The 15,993-nt window shown below is 39.6% G+C and overlaps 3 protein-coding genes across 6 annotated transcripts in view; all 3 read right to left on the bottom strand.

Annotated features, from left to right (window-relative positions):
* The window catches only part of LOC137973137 (multiple PDZ domain protein-like), a 45,356-nt gene extending 44,006 nt beyond the window's left edge, over nt 1-1,350 (bottom strand). Inside the window, exon 1 of the mRNA XM_068819880.1 lies at nt 1,123-1,350. Within this exon, the coding sequence (XP_068675981.1) occupies nt 1,123-1,138 (16 nt within the window). The 5' untranslated portion in view covers nt 1,139-1,350. The remainder of the gene's footprint in view (nt 1-1,122) is intronic.
* LOC137973139 (melatonin receptor type 1B-B-like) overlaps nt 1-13,409 on the bottom strand; it is a 117,715-nt gene extending 104,306 nt beyond the window's left edge. The window contains exon 1 of the mRNA XM_068819888.1: nt 13,270-13,409. The gene's annotated coding sequence lies outside the window, so the exon portion shown is untranslated. The remainder of the gene's footprint in view (nt 1-13,269) is intronic.
* The window catches only part of LOC137973140 (melatonin receptor type 1B-B-like), a 19,970-nt gene continuing 10,132 nt past the window's right edge, over nt 6,156-15,993 (bottom strand). For 2 of the 4 annotated variants that reach the window (XM_068819890.1, XM_068819892.1), the window contains exon 2: nt 6,156-8,859. In XM_068819890.1, the coding sequence (XP_068675991.1) occupies nt 7,669-8,829 (1,161 nt within the window). In that variant the 5' untranslated portion in view covers nt 8,830-8,859 and the 3' untranslated portion in view covers nt 6,156-7,668. Of the gene's footprint in view, nt 8,860-10,165; nt 10,351-15,060; nt 15,150-15,993 lie in introns of those variants that run through there. The other 2 variants (XM_068819893.1, XM_068819891.1) reach the window with 2 other exon arrangements.

Here is a 15,993-nt window from a genome sequence, read left to right as displayed (position 1 = left end):
TACTGCACTTAACGCAAGAGTCCTTATAACTCGAACCTTTGCTAACTTGAATAAAAACCATTTCCCCTGGAATTCTGCTGCACATTTACTGTAAGTTCATTAAACTCTCTCAAATCGGAACCCTTGGAAATTCTAACCCTCAAAAATTAAAAGCAATTTTTATTTCCTGTCTGGTCCTGTTCTATATTATTATTCCATCCTCGATCACTTAGATTAGTTTGCTAAGACATGACAGGTTTCAACCAAACCCAAAAATTCGTTATATCATTGCAAGGAGCCTGAATTTTCCCTCTCAAAAACCAACCTTTGATTTGATTTGCGTTAATATGTTGACTCCAGTTTACTGATACACTCTGATTATAGTGCTCCATCACTTACGCGTAACACAAAACATAACAATCGAATTCATGGTTTTTCAACATGCTTCTTTGCACAGTTTTGCTACACATCACATCGAGTTTTTATTTTTATTTTTATCATTTTAGCAACCTTTAGTTTAAACATGCATTCCAACTGATTCTTGATAGAACACCGCTACACGTTTGCAATTAATTATTTGTTTAGAAAATTACTGGGTATTCTGCAATTCCTTGCTCCATGATTTCGGTTTCCCATAAGCTCGGATTGAATTAAGAATAAAACATTGATATTAAAGATGAAATGGCCTAGCCAGTTATTAAAATTAACAAAGATTATTGTCGAAAACAGTTTCTTACGACGGCACGAAAAATGTGTTGATTTCAGAGATGAAATATGTGAAGAATTTACAGCTGGAAAACAATAGAGGTCCTGAACTCTGACAGACCTTCATTAATTTTTCGAAAAGGATAACATTTGGAACAGCGACAAAGTCAGAAAATCGTCAAAATCATCAGTGGTAAACGGTCAATGCATCTTAGTTTTAAACAAAGTACTTTTACTTCAGACTTGAAGCTCAAAATATCCTACCAATATGTCATGCCGAATATTTGCATGCCTCTGTGTTTTGGCTCGATGAAGAATAGGATTATGAAAACATGTCGCATTATTCCACGATTAATCAATCCAGGTTACTATTTTATGTCATTAAGCGAGAAATACAACAAACAAATCGCTTAGATTTTAACTTAAACAGCAGCAAACCTGATAAAATAGGCATCCTGGCAGAACAGTGTCACGACATCGATATTTCCCGCTGGAAGAAATCGTAGCTCTTGAGTTCACTTCCCTCGCAAAACAACAAGCCAGATTTTATGAAAATTAATTTTAAAAGAAATAGCTGACAGTGGACTAAGGTTTATCAACGATGAAGGTTTCGAACGTTGGTTTTCCTCTGAGCGTCGAACACGCGTAGAACTCTGTTTCAAATTAATATTTGGAGGCCAGGCTACTCGATTCCGAGATACATTGCTGGTCACGAGATCGCGTGACGAGAAAGGGAGGGGGAGGTTTCAGGGGTCCCGGCTGTCGCGGAGTACGTTTGAAAATGGGGGAGGGGGGGGGGGTGTTCTGGTACAGATTACAGAAGTGTGAGGTCTAGGAGCAAACAACACCGTTGGAAAAAAGTGAGGGGGGCGCATTTGATCATATTGACATGCAGGAGCCCATCTTGATGAGCTCCTGTCACATGTTAATTTGCGCCTAAGAAATATTTTATTATTATAAAGCTCTTTCCTCTCCGCGGGACGGGACTGTACGGGACTCCGAATAAGAAAAGTAGAAATCAGAGAAGCTTCTCCAAACGCTGAAAAAGGAATTGGCAAAGCTTATAGTCTTGGCTAAAAAACTGGACCTCGTTACGTCTGGTAAGTATATGAAAGTCGCTTGTTCATTAAGGCATATCACAGATGCAACCAGCCAACCACCCAAGCGAGTAATGAGAGAAATACATGAATGATATTAAGCATCAACATCGACTGGGATTTAAGGAAAACCCGAGCCCCAGATGGAATTTGAATCCATGACCCTCCGTGATCTGGTACGGATGCTCTACTGGAGGCTTTGTGGGGAGCGGAGCAACGTTGAAATGAGGGTATAGACTATGACTATTAGACCGTGTGACTTCGTAGTCTATACCCACATCTCACCCTCGCTCACCACAAATTCTCCAGTAGCTCAGTGGTTAGAGCATCCGTACTGGGTCACGGAGAGTCGTGGGTGCAAATCAAAATTTTTCCGAGTTCCCACCTGGGCCCGGTGGTTCGAAAGGCGATTAACTTAATCCAGGATTAGCGTAAACGTTTGTTTCAAGTTTTTGACTTTTTGGTGAAAGTTTCGTTTGTTTTTCAAGACTGACTTCTTCTAATGTAAAGTTTTGCCGAATATCACTGAGTGTTGAACAGCATTTGGGAGTAGAGAAATAAAATCCTCGGTTAATTTTTAATCTGGGATTAGCGTTAATCGGCTTTTGAACAACCGGGCCCTGGAGTTGAAGATGATGCAGAGTATAAATGAAAGATAATAATGGTTTCTATAGTTTATAAAATGCGGCCCTGGATTCTCTTTCGAAACCAGTAAACTCATTGGTACAGGTAAAATCAGGTAGCGCATTCCGCAACTTAGCTGATACTTAAGAAAAATGTCCTAAGAAACATAACTGGTTGATTTAGGTTTATTGAGGGACAGAACGTAATTTTCGCGAAGATCATGCCTAAAAAGAGGACGGGAGAGAAAACGTACTTTTCATGTAAGCAGGAAAACCCTTTAAAAAAGAAAAAAAAGACAAGAAACATACTTTTATAAAGTAATATGAGGAGATTTTGAATGCGCTTATTGCATAGAGATGTAGAGTTTGACTTTAGTACTAAGAGAACAGGTAATCTGCAAATATAAATCTGGTTATTCTCTAGCTTATTTAAGAATTATACCGTTCCTTTGACACAAGGATCACGGCGGAAAAAAGCCCAACTTTGTCGCCGATTTTCTATGACAAAAATTTGCTCAAAAATCAAAAGTCTACGTTAACTGCACACACCAGGGTTACTGCTTAGTATCTGGCTAGAAATCGTCTTCTCACTTTTTACTCCGGCCGCGCTTCAGCCATTTGATGAGGGCCAGTCTCGTGCTTCTCAAGTTGCCTCCTTCATGCCCAAAAGAATTCTGGGTAATTCTGCCATTCCATGACAAGGGAAGACACCCGATTGTCATTTCATAGATTTTTTTATATGTGACGGGCCACCCAATCCTACCAGCAAAATACAGCCTCGATTGAGGTTTTTAGCTTTCAAAACTAGCCCAAATTGTAGTTTCTGGAATTCGTCCACAGAAAGGCCAGAGAGACAACTTCACTCGTAAACCGCCATGTGTACAACAGAGCATTTTAGGCGTCCCAGTCTGCATGAAACCATCTCTCACCTCTGGCTCGAGAAGACCAGACACGCGCGGTTCTTACGTTACGTTTATGCCTGTGGAATCAACCGAAATGTCAATGATTCCTTGGTATGCTAAGTAACGGAGAGCCAGAACATTAACGCATGCGCTGACGGGATTTTTCAACAAGAGAGGAAAAACGCAGTACCTCCAGACACCGGCGCTGGAGCGTCGTACCAAACGAGTCATCCCGGGATTTCGGCCCGTGCGATCGCTTTTGGACGCAGTTGGCCCTTCGCTGCTTTCTGCTACCGACCTTGCCTCCCGGTACGGCATTGAGGGAGAGAGATGTCGGCCCCTAAACCATGTGTGACAAATCCCACGCCTACTCACAGCTCCAAACCGTCCTTGTCAATTTAACGTAACAATACGATGGCTTAAATATACAAGGGAAAAGTCTTTTTACCTGACATGTGGTAAGCACTGAAGGTCGCAGATTACAAAGTGTGCGCATGCGCCCTACTAAAGGTAACATACATGGATGCACAAACTTTATTTCACTACGAATTTCAGGCTAACTGCAAGAGCTAATTTCTTAGCATATACAGGTACATACTAAACGCCTAATATTTAACAATTATTCCACTCGCGCATGTTGGATATGAGATGATAGATAGCCATCAAGGCGCGAAGCGCCGAGTTGGCTATAATCATCTCATATCCAAGAAGCGCGAGTGGAATAATTGTTTTATTAAAAACGCCCCCAAAATATAGAAAACTAGACTACAATAAAAATAAAAAGGCCCAAAAAATCACGCGTATACTTGCCGTGTTTGTAGATCATGGTATAATGGCTCATAACCCATGATGGCTTAGCCAATCAAAACTCTCGAATTGCATTATCCAATGATCCAGTTTTTAATAACAACTGATAGCCTCCTGAGTCCGGCAAGGCAATGAAAATGCTTGAAATCTGATATCCGTGGTTCAGTTTTTAATAATTAACAATTATTATTTGAGGTTGTGCATGATAGCGATAATTATCAAGGCCAATGTTTGTTTTATCTACCGAAGCCGAAGGCTGAGTCGGAGAACACAAACTGAGGCCTTGATAATTATCGCTATCAAGCGAAAACCGAATCCAATAATTGTTTTATTATGCATATTCCTGAGCTGCACTTGTAAAGACAAGAGGACTGACTCATCCATTTCTTAGGATGAGCGGCAAATCAAAGAATGTTTCTGCGGTTGGAAGAGTCTTCTTTCCTCTTCTTTTCTGTTGGTTAGTCTGTTAGGTGACGTCACTTCGGCATGCATAAAACTATTGAACAGACTTAACTGACTAGAGTGTAATGTGAAGTTCTAAGTTTCTACCCTATATGAAGCATTTGAGCGTTAGCCCTACTGATGGAAATGGGCCAACACAAGGGCCAATTGAACCCACGACTTTCGGGTTAGATCACCGCTGTTCTTCCGACTGAGCTACAAGGTCAGACGGGAGCTGGCCGTAGGAAGTGAAGATGTTAAAGTCACGGCAATGAACATGTACAAGTACAAGGAAGGATTACATTTTTGCAAACGTTGGCCGTGTAGCACATATGTTTGAACAGACTTAACTGATTAGAGTGTAATGTGAAGTGCTAATTATATAAGTTTCTACCCACTATGAACCATGTGAGCGTTAGCCCTACTGATGGAAATTGAACTATTGTCTGTTTAGGTATGACGTCAATTCTACATACATAAAATCTATTGTCTGTAGGTATGAAGTAAGAGAAACAGAACCAGCAAGAATTAGCTGCGTGCTTATAGCCAATCAAAATCGAGCTGGTGACACCAATTAAGCAATAGACCACACGTTTCCATGGTTTATAAGCTGACAAACCACGCGGGATGTTTGTAGAACACGAGAAGAATTCGTAAATCACGAGCCGCAGGCGAGTGATTTACGAATTCTTTGAATATTCGTCCAACATCCCCAGTGGTTTATCATGCCTATAAACCATAGAAACGTGTGGTCTATTGCTTTTATATAATAATTCAGAAGACGCGCAATTTTTCCATGAGTTTACTGGCACAATGAAACATAGCTGATTGACCAATCAGAGCGCGCGCATTGATTTGGTTATTATATAATGTATAATAATATCAAATATTGCTTAATAATGAAATTGTACACTAAAAAAATAATGAGCAAACTTTTACATACAGATTATACATTTCCTAAGCCAGAATAAAATATTTGCCTGCAAATAGAATTTATGTAAAGTGCGTTCGATAATAACTGAGTCTTTCTAGCCTCGCTACAACGAGCAAATTTCAAAAAAATATTTAACTTTAACTTTAATTATTTCACAGCAAGGTAAAAAAAAAAATACAAATATATAAACATAACTAAATAGGAACCTCGTTCCAGGGTTTCCATTGCCGTTGTCCTCATCGACAGAGACCCTGGGAACGAGTTCGACTAAATAGAAGTAATCATGGATTAGTAAAATGCGTTCAATGTCTGGTCAAATAATATTCTCTATTAATTTGTTCTGATTGCCCAGAAATAATCAGGTAAAGTGGACTTATGTGGTGTTTTCAGGCAGTACGCAGAGAGAACTTGAATCTGCTGTGAGAAGCAGCTGAGTTAATTGACAACTCGGCATCGTTGCCGGCTCGAATTGCCATTCGGGGGCGAATTGCTGCGTCTGTTTCCGACAAAACACATCATTACACAGCTTTCTGTTGTTCTGATAAGTAGCTTTAGTCATATTTGCAAGTGATACTTCGAATAAATCAACACAACTTCAATTACAATTAGGTTTGCTCTTTTCATTTAAAGTATTTAAATTTCTACAGGATTAAATTCATACGGAAAATAGATCATAAAAGACGCACTTTTTATTGCAACTTAACAGCGTTCGCTGTTGACACCATCATTTATACTTCCTCTTTACTTTCTTATATAATCAAGAATACAGTACAGGATCAGTATCGTTATCAAATTTAAAATTGTGCATTTCCAATACAGCAGGTTTTCGTCTATTTTACGTTAACATTTGTTGACACCCTTTTTCTTAAGTATTTTGCTCAGTTTTTACTGGTGATATTGTGAAGTCATTTGTAAGAACTCGAGCCAGTGTGGATGCGAGCCTCTCTCTCTGCAAATCGAGAGAGAACTACACTTAAGTAATAGCCTTTGGCTTAGGGGTTGTTTCATTCATCGAATGAACTTTTTGGGGTTTTCGTGTAGGATTTCCGCATCAATCCAATTAATTATGCTTGCCCCAAACTCCCGGGGGGGGGGGGGGGGTACTCCCTTATAAGGGCTTAATGGGGACGTGCGGCCAGCCAGGGTATGTTTTTCGGGATTTTTGTCTTGAACAGGGTATCGAATTTATCATTTTTTGTCTTAATCAGGGTATCGATTTATCAATTTTTGTCTTAAACTGCGTTAAATGTCTTAAACGGGGTATCAAAAATCGGAATTCTGTCTTAAACAGAGTAGGAAAATCAGCGATATTTGTCTTAAACAGGATCAGGGTATGAGGGGCCGCGCCGCACCTCCCCACCAAGGGATATATCGAATTACTTCCCCCCCCCCCCCCCCCCGGGCCAAAACTACCTCTCTACTCTCCGGCGTAATCGAGAGAATCTTTAATCGTACTTGCGTGATAAGACGCCGGCCCTCTTGGTGACAAAACAATAGCAAAATGTAACTCAAATTTTACATAATAATAGAGTCAAATCCCCTTGAGACTTCTTTGCTATTGTTCTCCACTAACATGGCCCCCGTGATGTCAGAATTGCACGGAAAACGGTACACAAAAGCACGAAAATTATCTCATTTAAAACTTTTTTCTCTCCTTTTTTCTTAGGTTTTAATTTGTTTGATATTTGAGGAAAAAGGCCCGATGCAAGCCAGAATCAAATAAGTCATTGTTTTGACTTGTTTTGACTTCTCTAAGTCAAAGCTGACGTAAAAAAAGCAAAACATTGTTAACAATAAACTGACAACTGAAGTATAGTACTTGAGACAAACACTGAGATCTGTGATCAGGGGGAGAGATTTCAGCTGCATGGTAAAAGCGCCGTTGATCATGAGTCGATGAACTCGGGGTAATCCTTAATTTGTAGAAAAAGTCTACAAAGATCTCATCACAAAGAAAACATGATTCTTTTTTTCACTGTATTTACAAAACAATTCACTCCGAAATGCCCGGCTTTCTGTATGATAGGTGAAGAGGAGTTATTTCGATCCCAACAAGGCCGTTTCGCGCTAGAAGTCGCTGTCTTACCAACCTACCAAAACATATTTACAGTTATTTACATGAGCATCGTTCTGTGCTTGTTCGATTCGAACTAGTCAAACGTTAATAAGAGTCAGATAAATTAGCAATATGAAGATTGGTCGCTAAGACACCCTTTCGGCACAATAGTCTCTTGATCAAAGTCCAAATTCTCAGTAACTTCAACAACTTCTGGAGTATACTTTTCGGTGGATGAGGTCGAGTGCTGGTAGCAAGGGTTGTTGGGATTTTTCTCTCCTTTTTCACCTTTTGACTGCAGGCATCGCGGAATTGTGCTTTTTGAACAGCTACCGCTGTGCAACCTGCTCGCGGGGCGGGGCTGTCCTGGTGGCCCTATATGTAAGACCTCACGAAATGACTGCCTGAAAGATCGGTTGAGGGCGTTGTAAATCACCGGGTTATTGGCATGATTGGAGACAACTAACACGAAGGAGAACATGTCCAGCCAATGAGGAATCCTGAATCCCAAATTCGCCATGTCCAGAATGTTTATCACACTCGCAGGAATGTAGCAAATGATAAACACAACAATAACTGTGAACAGAGTTGTAGCAATTTTGATGTCTTCCACATTGACCGAAGGTTGGTCCCGCCGAAGGTTTCCGATCATGGTGCCATGAGCTTTGATAATCTTGTAAATCTTGAAATAGCAAAAAAGGATAATGCTGAAAGGAATAGCCACTACCAAAGTAGCAAAGGTCAGCGTGTAAGAGATATTTCGACTGAACAGGAAATGACAGACGCATTTTCCGACTTGATACTCGTGCGCCGACCACCCGATGATTGGTGCGAGCGACAGGACGAAGGGGATGAACCACGTGACCGCAAGAATCCGAAGGGTATTGCTGTAGGAGAAGATTCGATCGTATTTCCCTCCTTCCACAATCTTAAAATACCGGTTTACACTGATTGCACAGAGCGTAAGCAGCGAGGTAGCGCCCAGAAGCACAGTCAGAAAACCGTTCAGTTTGCACAAAGGCTCCCCAAAGATCCACTCTCCTTTGTTAATGATGGTTGCTAACATAAATATGAGGTTCGCAGAAGCGAGAATGTCGGCCGCTGCCAAACTGATGAGAAAGAAACTTCCACTCTTGCGATGCGAGCGACGCTTTTGTTGCCACAACACAATTATAACAAGAATATTTCCAATGATTCCAAACAGAATAATCAATGCAACTACAGGGGCCAATATGGCGACAGCTGCTGCAGACCAGTGAAAGTCGGGTAAAACCGAGTGCGCCATTGTGCTTCAAGAAGGCAGCTTGTATTCAAACTGAAAAATAAGAAACCAGATTACTGACGAAACCATCTTCTACAATAATTTCCATTCAACGCTTAAGAGGGATTTGCAGAGATAAAACGGCATTTAGAACTAAACCCTTCAAATTCCGGCCTTTGTATGCTAAAATTGTAAAAGATTTATGATGTAACAGGGACTTAACCGTGACAAAGGTCAATTTTTCTTGAGGAGAAAACGACACGTATTTAGCAAAGTTCACTGCAGTGAAATAAACTCGGACCGAGTCGTGAACAATATTGATAGGTATATGGCTTAAAATAAATAAGACTGCAAAGGGACCTTTTAAACGAAGTCCTTTCTGCTGCTCTACATACGGATTCTAGACGTTCCTGATAAAACCTCTTTTAGTCTTAGGTCATATCTCGATTATAATTTCGTCCCATTTCGGGAAACACCAGCTACATCTCGTTCAATATCGTCAAGAAGTATTATTCTGCTCCATCTGTCTGCCATGTACTAAGCACTTCTTAACGGATTCCTTAAAGCCGATCTGACAACTAAATTAAGCCCCAGCACTTTCTCAACAAAAGCAAACAAGAACACAATAGATACTGAAGCAACCTCCTGAAAATCACTGTGACAAATTTCACGTTTGCATGGTGAAACCCGAAGGATACACTTTTCTCACTTCAAAAATAAAGGATTTAAACTGACTTGATCCAAATCAATCCAAGAACCAGGGGCACCAACGTCAATTTTCGGAGAAAAATCTGTTCGGAAGACGATTTGAGATCTAGAATTTTCGGAACATTTGTTGTAAAATTCCTTGCTTGCTTGCCTGTCCTAGGATTTTCGAACAACTAAAACATGGTATAATTGCCCATTTTAAACGGATTTTTACCCTAAAAAGCTCACTTAGAATTTTCGAGAGCCCTTTTGTTTGGCTGAAATTTTCGAAAAGGTAAGTTTTGATCCCTATAATTTTCGGATCAATAGACTTTCGGCCAGGGAATCCGAACAGATGAAAAATTTTTAGAGGATAAAAATATACCTGTTTCTAACGTTAGATACTAAAATACATTTAGCAATGCTATGTTTAAGTGGTTTTGAGCTATACTCTCGTTGGGTGCCCCTGAAGAACTTGAAAACTGTTTCGTTCAGTTAGGTTCGAATTCATTCTCTATCATCTATAATATGGTCTTACATGTACATCTACAGGTACACAGACTTTTCAGCTGTGGAATTTGCCGCTTTGCCTTCGTTTAGCTGCTTTGTAAGACGCAATTGTTTTCAGTGTTTCAAACTTGCCGACGATTAAAAGAATAGATGAAGTACATACGTCATAAAGTTTTGACTTCCACAAAAGTGAAACGAAACTGTCTGATCCCAAATGTGTCCGATTCGAGAATGTCGGTTGTTACGCCTTTTTGCCAAGTATCAGCAAACAACTCTGCTGGCATTGAAAACTGGCAATGGGAAAACTGACCCAAATATGCGATAACAATTTAAAATTAGCTGCCAGTTGGCTAACAAACTCCCGTAAATAACTTTTTTGCCGGCGTTCCAAAGTGTTCTTTAAGGCGGAAACCATCAAAAATTGACATTATCAAATGCTTTCTACTTAACAACAGCGGCGGAAACAGATAGAGCCCTTGACAGATCAGAGAGGGTTAATCGAAATCTTCTTAAAATCCTTTTGCAAAGTATTAGCAGGGAGTGATTTACGATACGTGGAGATGTTTAGAACGGCGCTTCATTCTCGGCTCCATTGTGTTTTGCAAGAATAGTAGGCTACATAGCTAGACTACATACATAACCCACTAAAGAATAATCCACGTTTTGTTACGAATACAAGAAAAAACGCGAAAGTAAAGACCCACCGAGAAAGAGGAAAGATTAATTACGGTGAACACTCAGTGACGCGAAACTCAATACCCTGCTTCGCGTTAAGATCCTTTATATAATTGGATCGAAATTCTGATGTCCTTATATCTGCGAATTCATTACACGTGGATCAAAAGGCATGCTGCAAAAAATGCTGACTTGTCGACTATATGTCCATGGGCCTTGCTTAGCGCAAGGAAAACATTAAGTCGACTAAGTGCGGCTATTTCAGTAAAAATCCTTTGCAATGGTCTCTTTTTTTTCTCGTTGAAGTCTGACTCGTGCATTGCCCGGCAACAGTGTTCTCTTGTGAAGCCTTCAGATGCAATTCACAAACTGCGAGATTTTAGTCTGATGTAAGTTCTCCCATTCATTTTCCCAGGCCAATTTAATATAAGTCACCGTAAAAAATAAGTAGCACACGAAGCAGTTTTTGATATGCCCATACTGTCTTGGTAGAGATGCGGCCTACGAAGCAAACTTTACATTAAAAGAACGTCAGAGGAACTCTGAAAACAGCTTACTTTGTCGTGGTAAGAAAACTCTAGCGCAGTCGATAAGAAAAGATTCAGAATAAACCAGATGGATATGTTTCGAGGTTGCTGGCTCTTCTTCGATGGTTCGGTACTTGAAATACAAAATGACTTACAAGTAAGTACTGAAAAAAAAAAAAAAAGATTATTGCTTTTTTGAGTTTTGTATCGCGGAGGTAAAATATTTCGTCCTGTACGATAAGCATCAAGGTGTCACCGAAGATTAGTTAATTAAGTGGCTTAGTTTAAAGAATTTGAAAGTAAAATAAATTTAATTCATTGGACGGAGCCAGTTATCTCGTTTGAAAAGTGGATAACGTAGGAAACGACAAAGGTCGTCTTAGAGATGTCTGTGTCAAAAGGGAAGGAATTCTTCACACTTGAAGCTTTGTCGGTTTAGTTAATCCTATGCAAGCCCGATCTTGCCCGCTCGAGACACGCTTTGTGACATCCAACAGACTTTCGCAATCATTAAAAGGCAAAAGCCAAATCTGGTACGTAATTTTGAAGATTAAGTTTATTGCGGTCAGCAAACGCGTAAAAAAATCGTGGCTTCCTAGCTTCCGGACATCATTTTTAGTTTGATGGCAATAATTTAATGGAAATATTAAAATATATGTAATTGTTCTATGTGTCCCATTTAACCACAGGGCGGAAATTTCCCGCCACAGCGCGCGACGCTCAAGGCGTGCAAGGAAACACTGATACCGCTTTAAAAAACAATGAGAATCATCGGTCCAAGTTTAAAAATGATTCGCAACCTAATGGCGATCAATATATATAAAACCTCTCCTTATTTTCCTTGCTTGGACAGATGTACGGATTATGCATGAAGTAAATGACCACTACGGCATAGAGTCTACAAGCCGACGAGGGTATGGAGAAAATGAGTCTTGATATCATAGCATCGAAGACAAAGTATTGAAACATTGTTTTGATTTTTGGATGATTTTTGGCAGGACAAATGCCATTTTTTTGAGGGAACTGGTTTGATCATACAACCTTTGTTATATACTTGAAATTACGAAAGAATGAAATTCTTGTATCGTCTATTAAAATTAGGAAACGTAACGTGACGTAATGTTATCTTTGGCCTCTGACACTTTGCCTCTGTCAGGCAGATAGGAAACAATTCTGAAATCCATTTTGCAAAGCATTCCAACAATAACTAACTCAGAAAAAAACCGTCTCAATAGATGTCACTGCGATGTTTGGCACACTCCATGCAAACGTCTCGAAAAAATTCCGCAATTAAATACGATCAACACTGTACAATAGTGGAGTATGGAAATAGCTTACTCAAGCAAGCACTATGAAACACCTCGTACAACAACAATTAGAAGCATCACGGGGCATACTGCTCAGTAGCTTTCATTTGAATGGTTAAATATAAGGATTTCACCCACAGACTCAAACGAAAAGATAGAACCACCTCGTACAGAATAATAAACATGTTCAGCAGCTTTCATTTGAATGGTCACACTTAATTAAGGATATGATTTCACCCATAGATTCGAAAGTAAGGGCCTTGGACAACATAGTGCCATCAGATCAGCCCTAATGGTCCAATTAAGAATCACAGACTTAAAAGTTAGAATCACCTTGTGCAGCATAATAAACATCATCTCCAAGTATTGCTCAGTAGCTTTCATATTTGACTGCATGGTCATAAAATACTGAGGTTATCATCCAGACTAAAACGTTGCAAACAGCACAAACGCACCTCGGTGCCTCTACGATGATTTTAGAAGAATAGTTACACATGATACAAGTCGTCACTATATAGACAGATGGACTACCGTCAAATTATAATGGGTTATTCTATAAGCAGCAAGGTCGCGTTAAAACTCAACAAAGTAACAGCCTCGTCCAAAGCCAGGCTGAAAATCTCTTGATTACTAACCAAACAAAAAATGGCAGACTAGACACAAGATTACAAATAGTAAACTGTTACACTTTGAATTAAAAACTATGGTTTGTGGTAAACGACACAAATTAACAACTTGTTAGAAAGTCTTGAGCTCACCTATTTCACTATTTCACGCTTCTGCAAAGAAGAGATAAATGTTATCTTTCTCAGGGCTCTTTGATCGCTTCGGATGGGCAAGAGATGCACTTTGCAGAATACTCCACCGGGTCGATGTCTTCTTGTACAGACCTCCTGTTAGCTTTATCAGTTCTCAATAATATATAATAGGAAGATTTAGACCGGTGTCGATTTCACATTCCATTTATAGCTTAACAGAGGGATTATCCCGCCTTATTTTTGAATGACACGTACGAAAGCAAGTACTAATGCACATAAAGATTTTGCATTGGGATTAAACTCTTCCAGTGTCATAATTTTCTTTTCATTTTTGAAGCAAGATTGATGAAGGACCTCAAATCTGCTTCCAAAGTGAGGGAAATCCGGCCTCGATTTTCATCACAACTTGTCAACAGTCATTTTACCTTAAGGCTGCTTAGTCTAAACAAGAATTTACTTAGGTTCCATTCCTGGCTCTCCATGCTTAGACTCGGTGTCATGTTGAGGTTCATAGTCTTGCCGGCTCAGCTTCAACAGAATTTTTTTTTCTCCTTCTACTTTGAACACTATTGCTTTCAATTTAAAAACTTCGGCCTTTCCTTGAATAGTTTGATTTGATTTGCTTAGTCTCACGAATATTAATTACTCGCACAGTACTAGCACACTTGACATATCACTAAAATTAATTTGCGACCTCATCTTGACACATAAGTTGCAGAATTTTTGAAGATTTAATCACTGCTGACAACAAGGTCACTTTCAAATACATTTTTCACACGATCACCAAACTGCATTACTTTGATAAGAAAAAAAGATTTCTTTTCTATAGCCTTGGGATTTGCATCGAGTCAATTAGTTTGAACTTCCGTTCAGTTCCTTTCAAACATTTTAGAAAAAACACACCGTATAATGTCAAGTTCATTAATTTGTTTTCAGCGTTGTAAACTTTCGACTGAAACTTACCGGAATAGTTTTGTTAAATTCTTAATATGGACTTGCGGTTAAAATGGATAAGAAAAATGTATAAAATCAGTAAGCATTTCTACTAGTACTTTAGTGAGAAAAGGTGACAAACCCCGGGTGACAAACCAATCAATCAAATACAAAACCAATTATGTTTTGCAACAATAATCATCTTACGCGGGGTAAGCCTTATTTATTCCTTGCGCTGTTTATACCGATATGGACTTTTTCCAATAGATCTCTGCGAAAGAATGAATGATCGATGTTACTTTACTTTTCGTAAAACGGAGAAATTTCGTTTGCGGTGGATGGGTGAGCATGTTTTCGAACGTCGTCTTAATGGGGCTTGTTGAATGCGTGTTACTATATTAGCCTCGCCTTGCTTATCAACCCGACAAACTTTGATTTGAATGCCAGAACGTAATTCACCTCTTAAGGCCTTGCATATCTCTGCTAAGTAATGGAATGATTGCTCTTCAACTTCACCCATCAGGAACTTTGCGATTTAAGAACAAAATGCTTCGGAGGATTGCTCGCCGATGGCCCTTCTAATGGGGTTTGGACCTGTCTCTAAGCAAAACTATAAAATGTAGGTCCCCGCAAACATGTTTCTCAATGTTTTCAGGGATTATTTGTGGGTTTTATATTATCTTTGAATTCAGCTCTGTTTGAACTATTCGAAACAGGGATTCCGCTAAAGAAAATGATGTAACGATGAAAGTGCAAGGATTTTTTCAATTTAATTCTCATGTTTTTCATTCATTTAGGGGAGTTCGATCGAACGTGCAGTTCACTGATCAGTCCATATATCTGAGAAGTTATCCTTACCATAGAATCCCTTTATCAACGCCGCTTGATTTTCTCAATACGTGCTATCCAATTCTCAGTCCCTCTGAGACTGGAGCACGTTCTCAAATGGGCAACTTACGTACACGGTTAAAGCCGGAGGTCCGTTGAGTTTGAACAGCTGGATTAAAGAGACGCAGTGACTGCATATTTAATGAATTATTCCATGAAGGTGCCTTGTTAATGACAGTCCAGTTCAATCCTAACAAGAGCGAATGGAATGCCGGGAGTGTTTCATTAAATTGTAGTAACATTCGAACGATCTGACGCGTGCACATTTCGGCTTCCTACACTGACAACTCTTGGGCAAGGCTCGATCATACGGCATATGTCAGAGCTGATAACCGAAAGTAACGAGCCTACCACAGGAAACGCCGATATGGAAGGTTGAAAATGTAATAATTAAACGATATATTTTCGATTAAAAAAAAAACACGTTTGGATCTTTTCTACCAAAGTTTGGAGCGCAGAATACTCGCATAGTTTTATTCGTTTGAACGATCGGACGCGTGGACATTTCGGCTTCTCGCAACAACTTAGAATTCATATCCACCCAGATGCGAACAAAAAGGTTAATTAGCAGTGAGTAGTTTATGTTGGGACTCGGGCCGGATATTCGAAAAAAATCCTCGTGCTGCTTCGGAACAGTCGAACCTACGCGTGACCCTCTTTTTGTCGCAACCGAAGACACAACTGCAGTTATCAGGAAAACTAACTTTTAAATACGAGGACATCAATGAAGAATTCACGAGCTGATCTCACTGTTAATAAAAGCTGACTTTTCAAGTTCCACTTTCAAAGTAACTAGTAATAGTTTTCACTACATCTGCCCCCGTCTAAGATGATACAGATGGCAGTTGAGTGTTTTCCACTGAATTAATAATATGTGCTGCACATTGTGATGTGGTTAGGATG

This window comes from Montipora foliosa, chromosome 10 (assembly GCF_036669935.1).
Source record: "Montipora foliosa isolate CH-2021 chromosome 10, ASM3666993v2, whole genome shotgun sequence".
NCBI lineage: Eukaryota > Metazoa > Cnidaria > Anthozoa > Scleractinia > Acroporidae > Montipora > Montipora foliosa.
The sequence above is the reverse complement of the archived record's forward strand: the minus strand, read 5'-3'. Positions and strand labels throughout refer to the sequence as shown.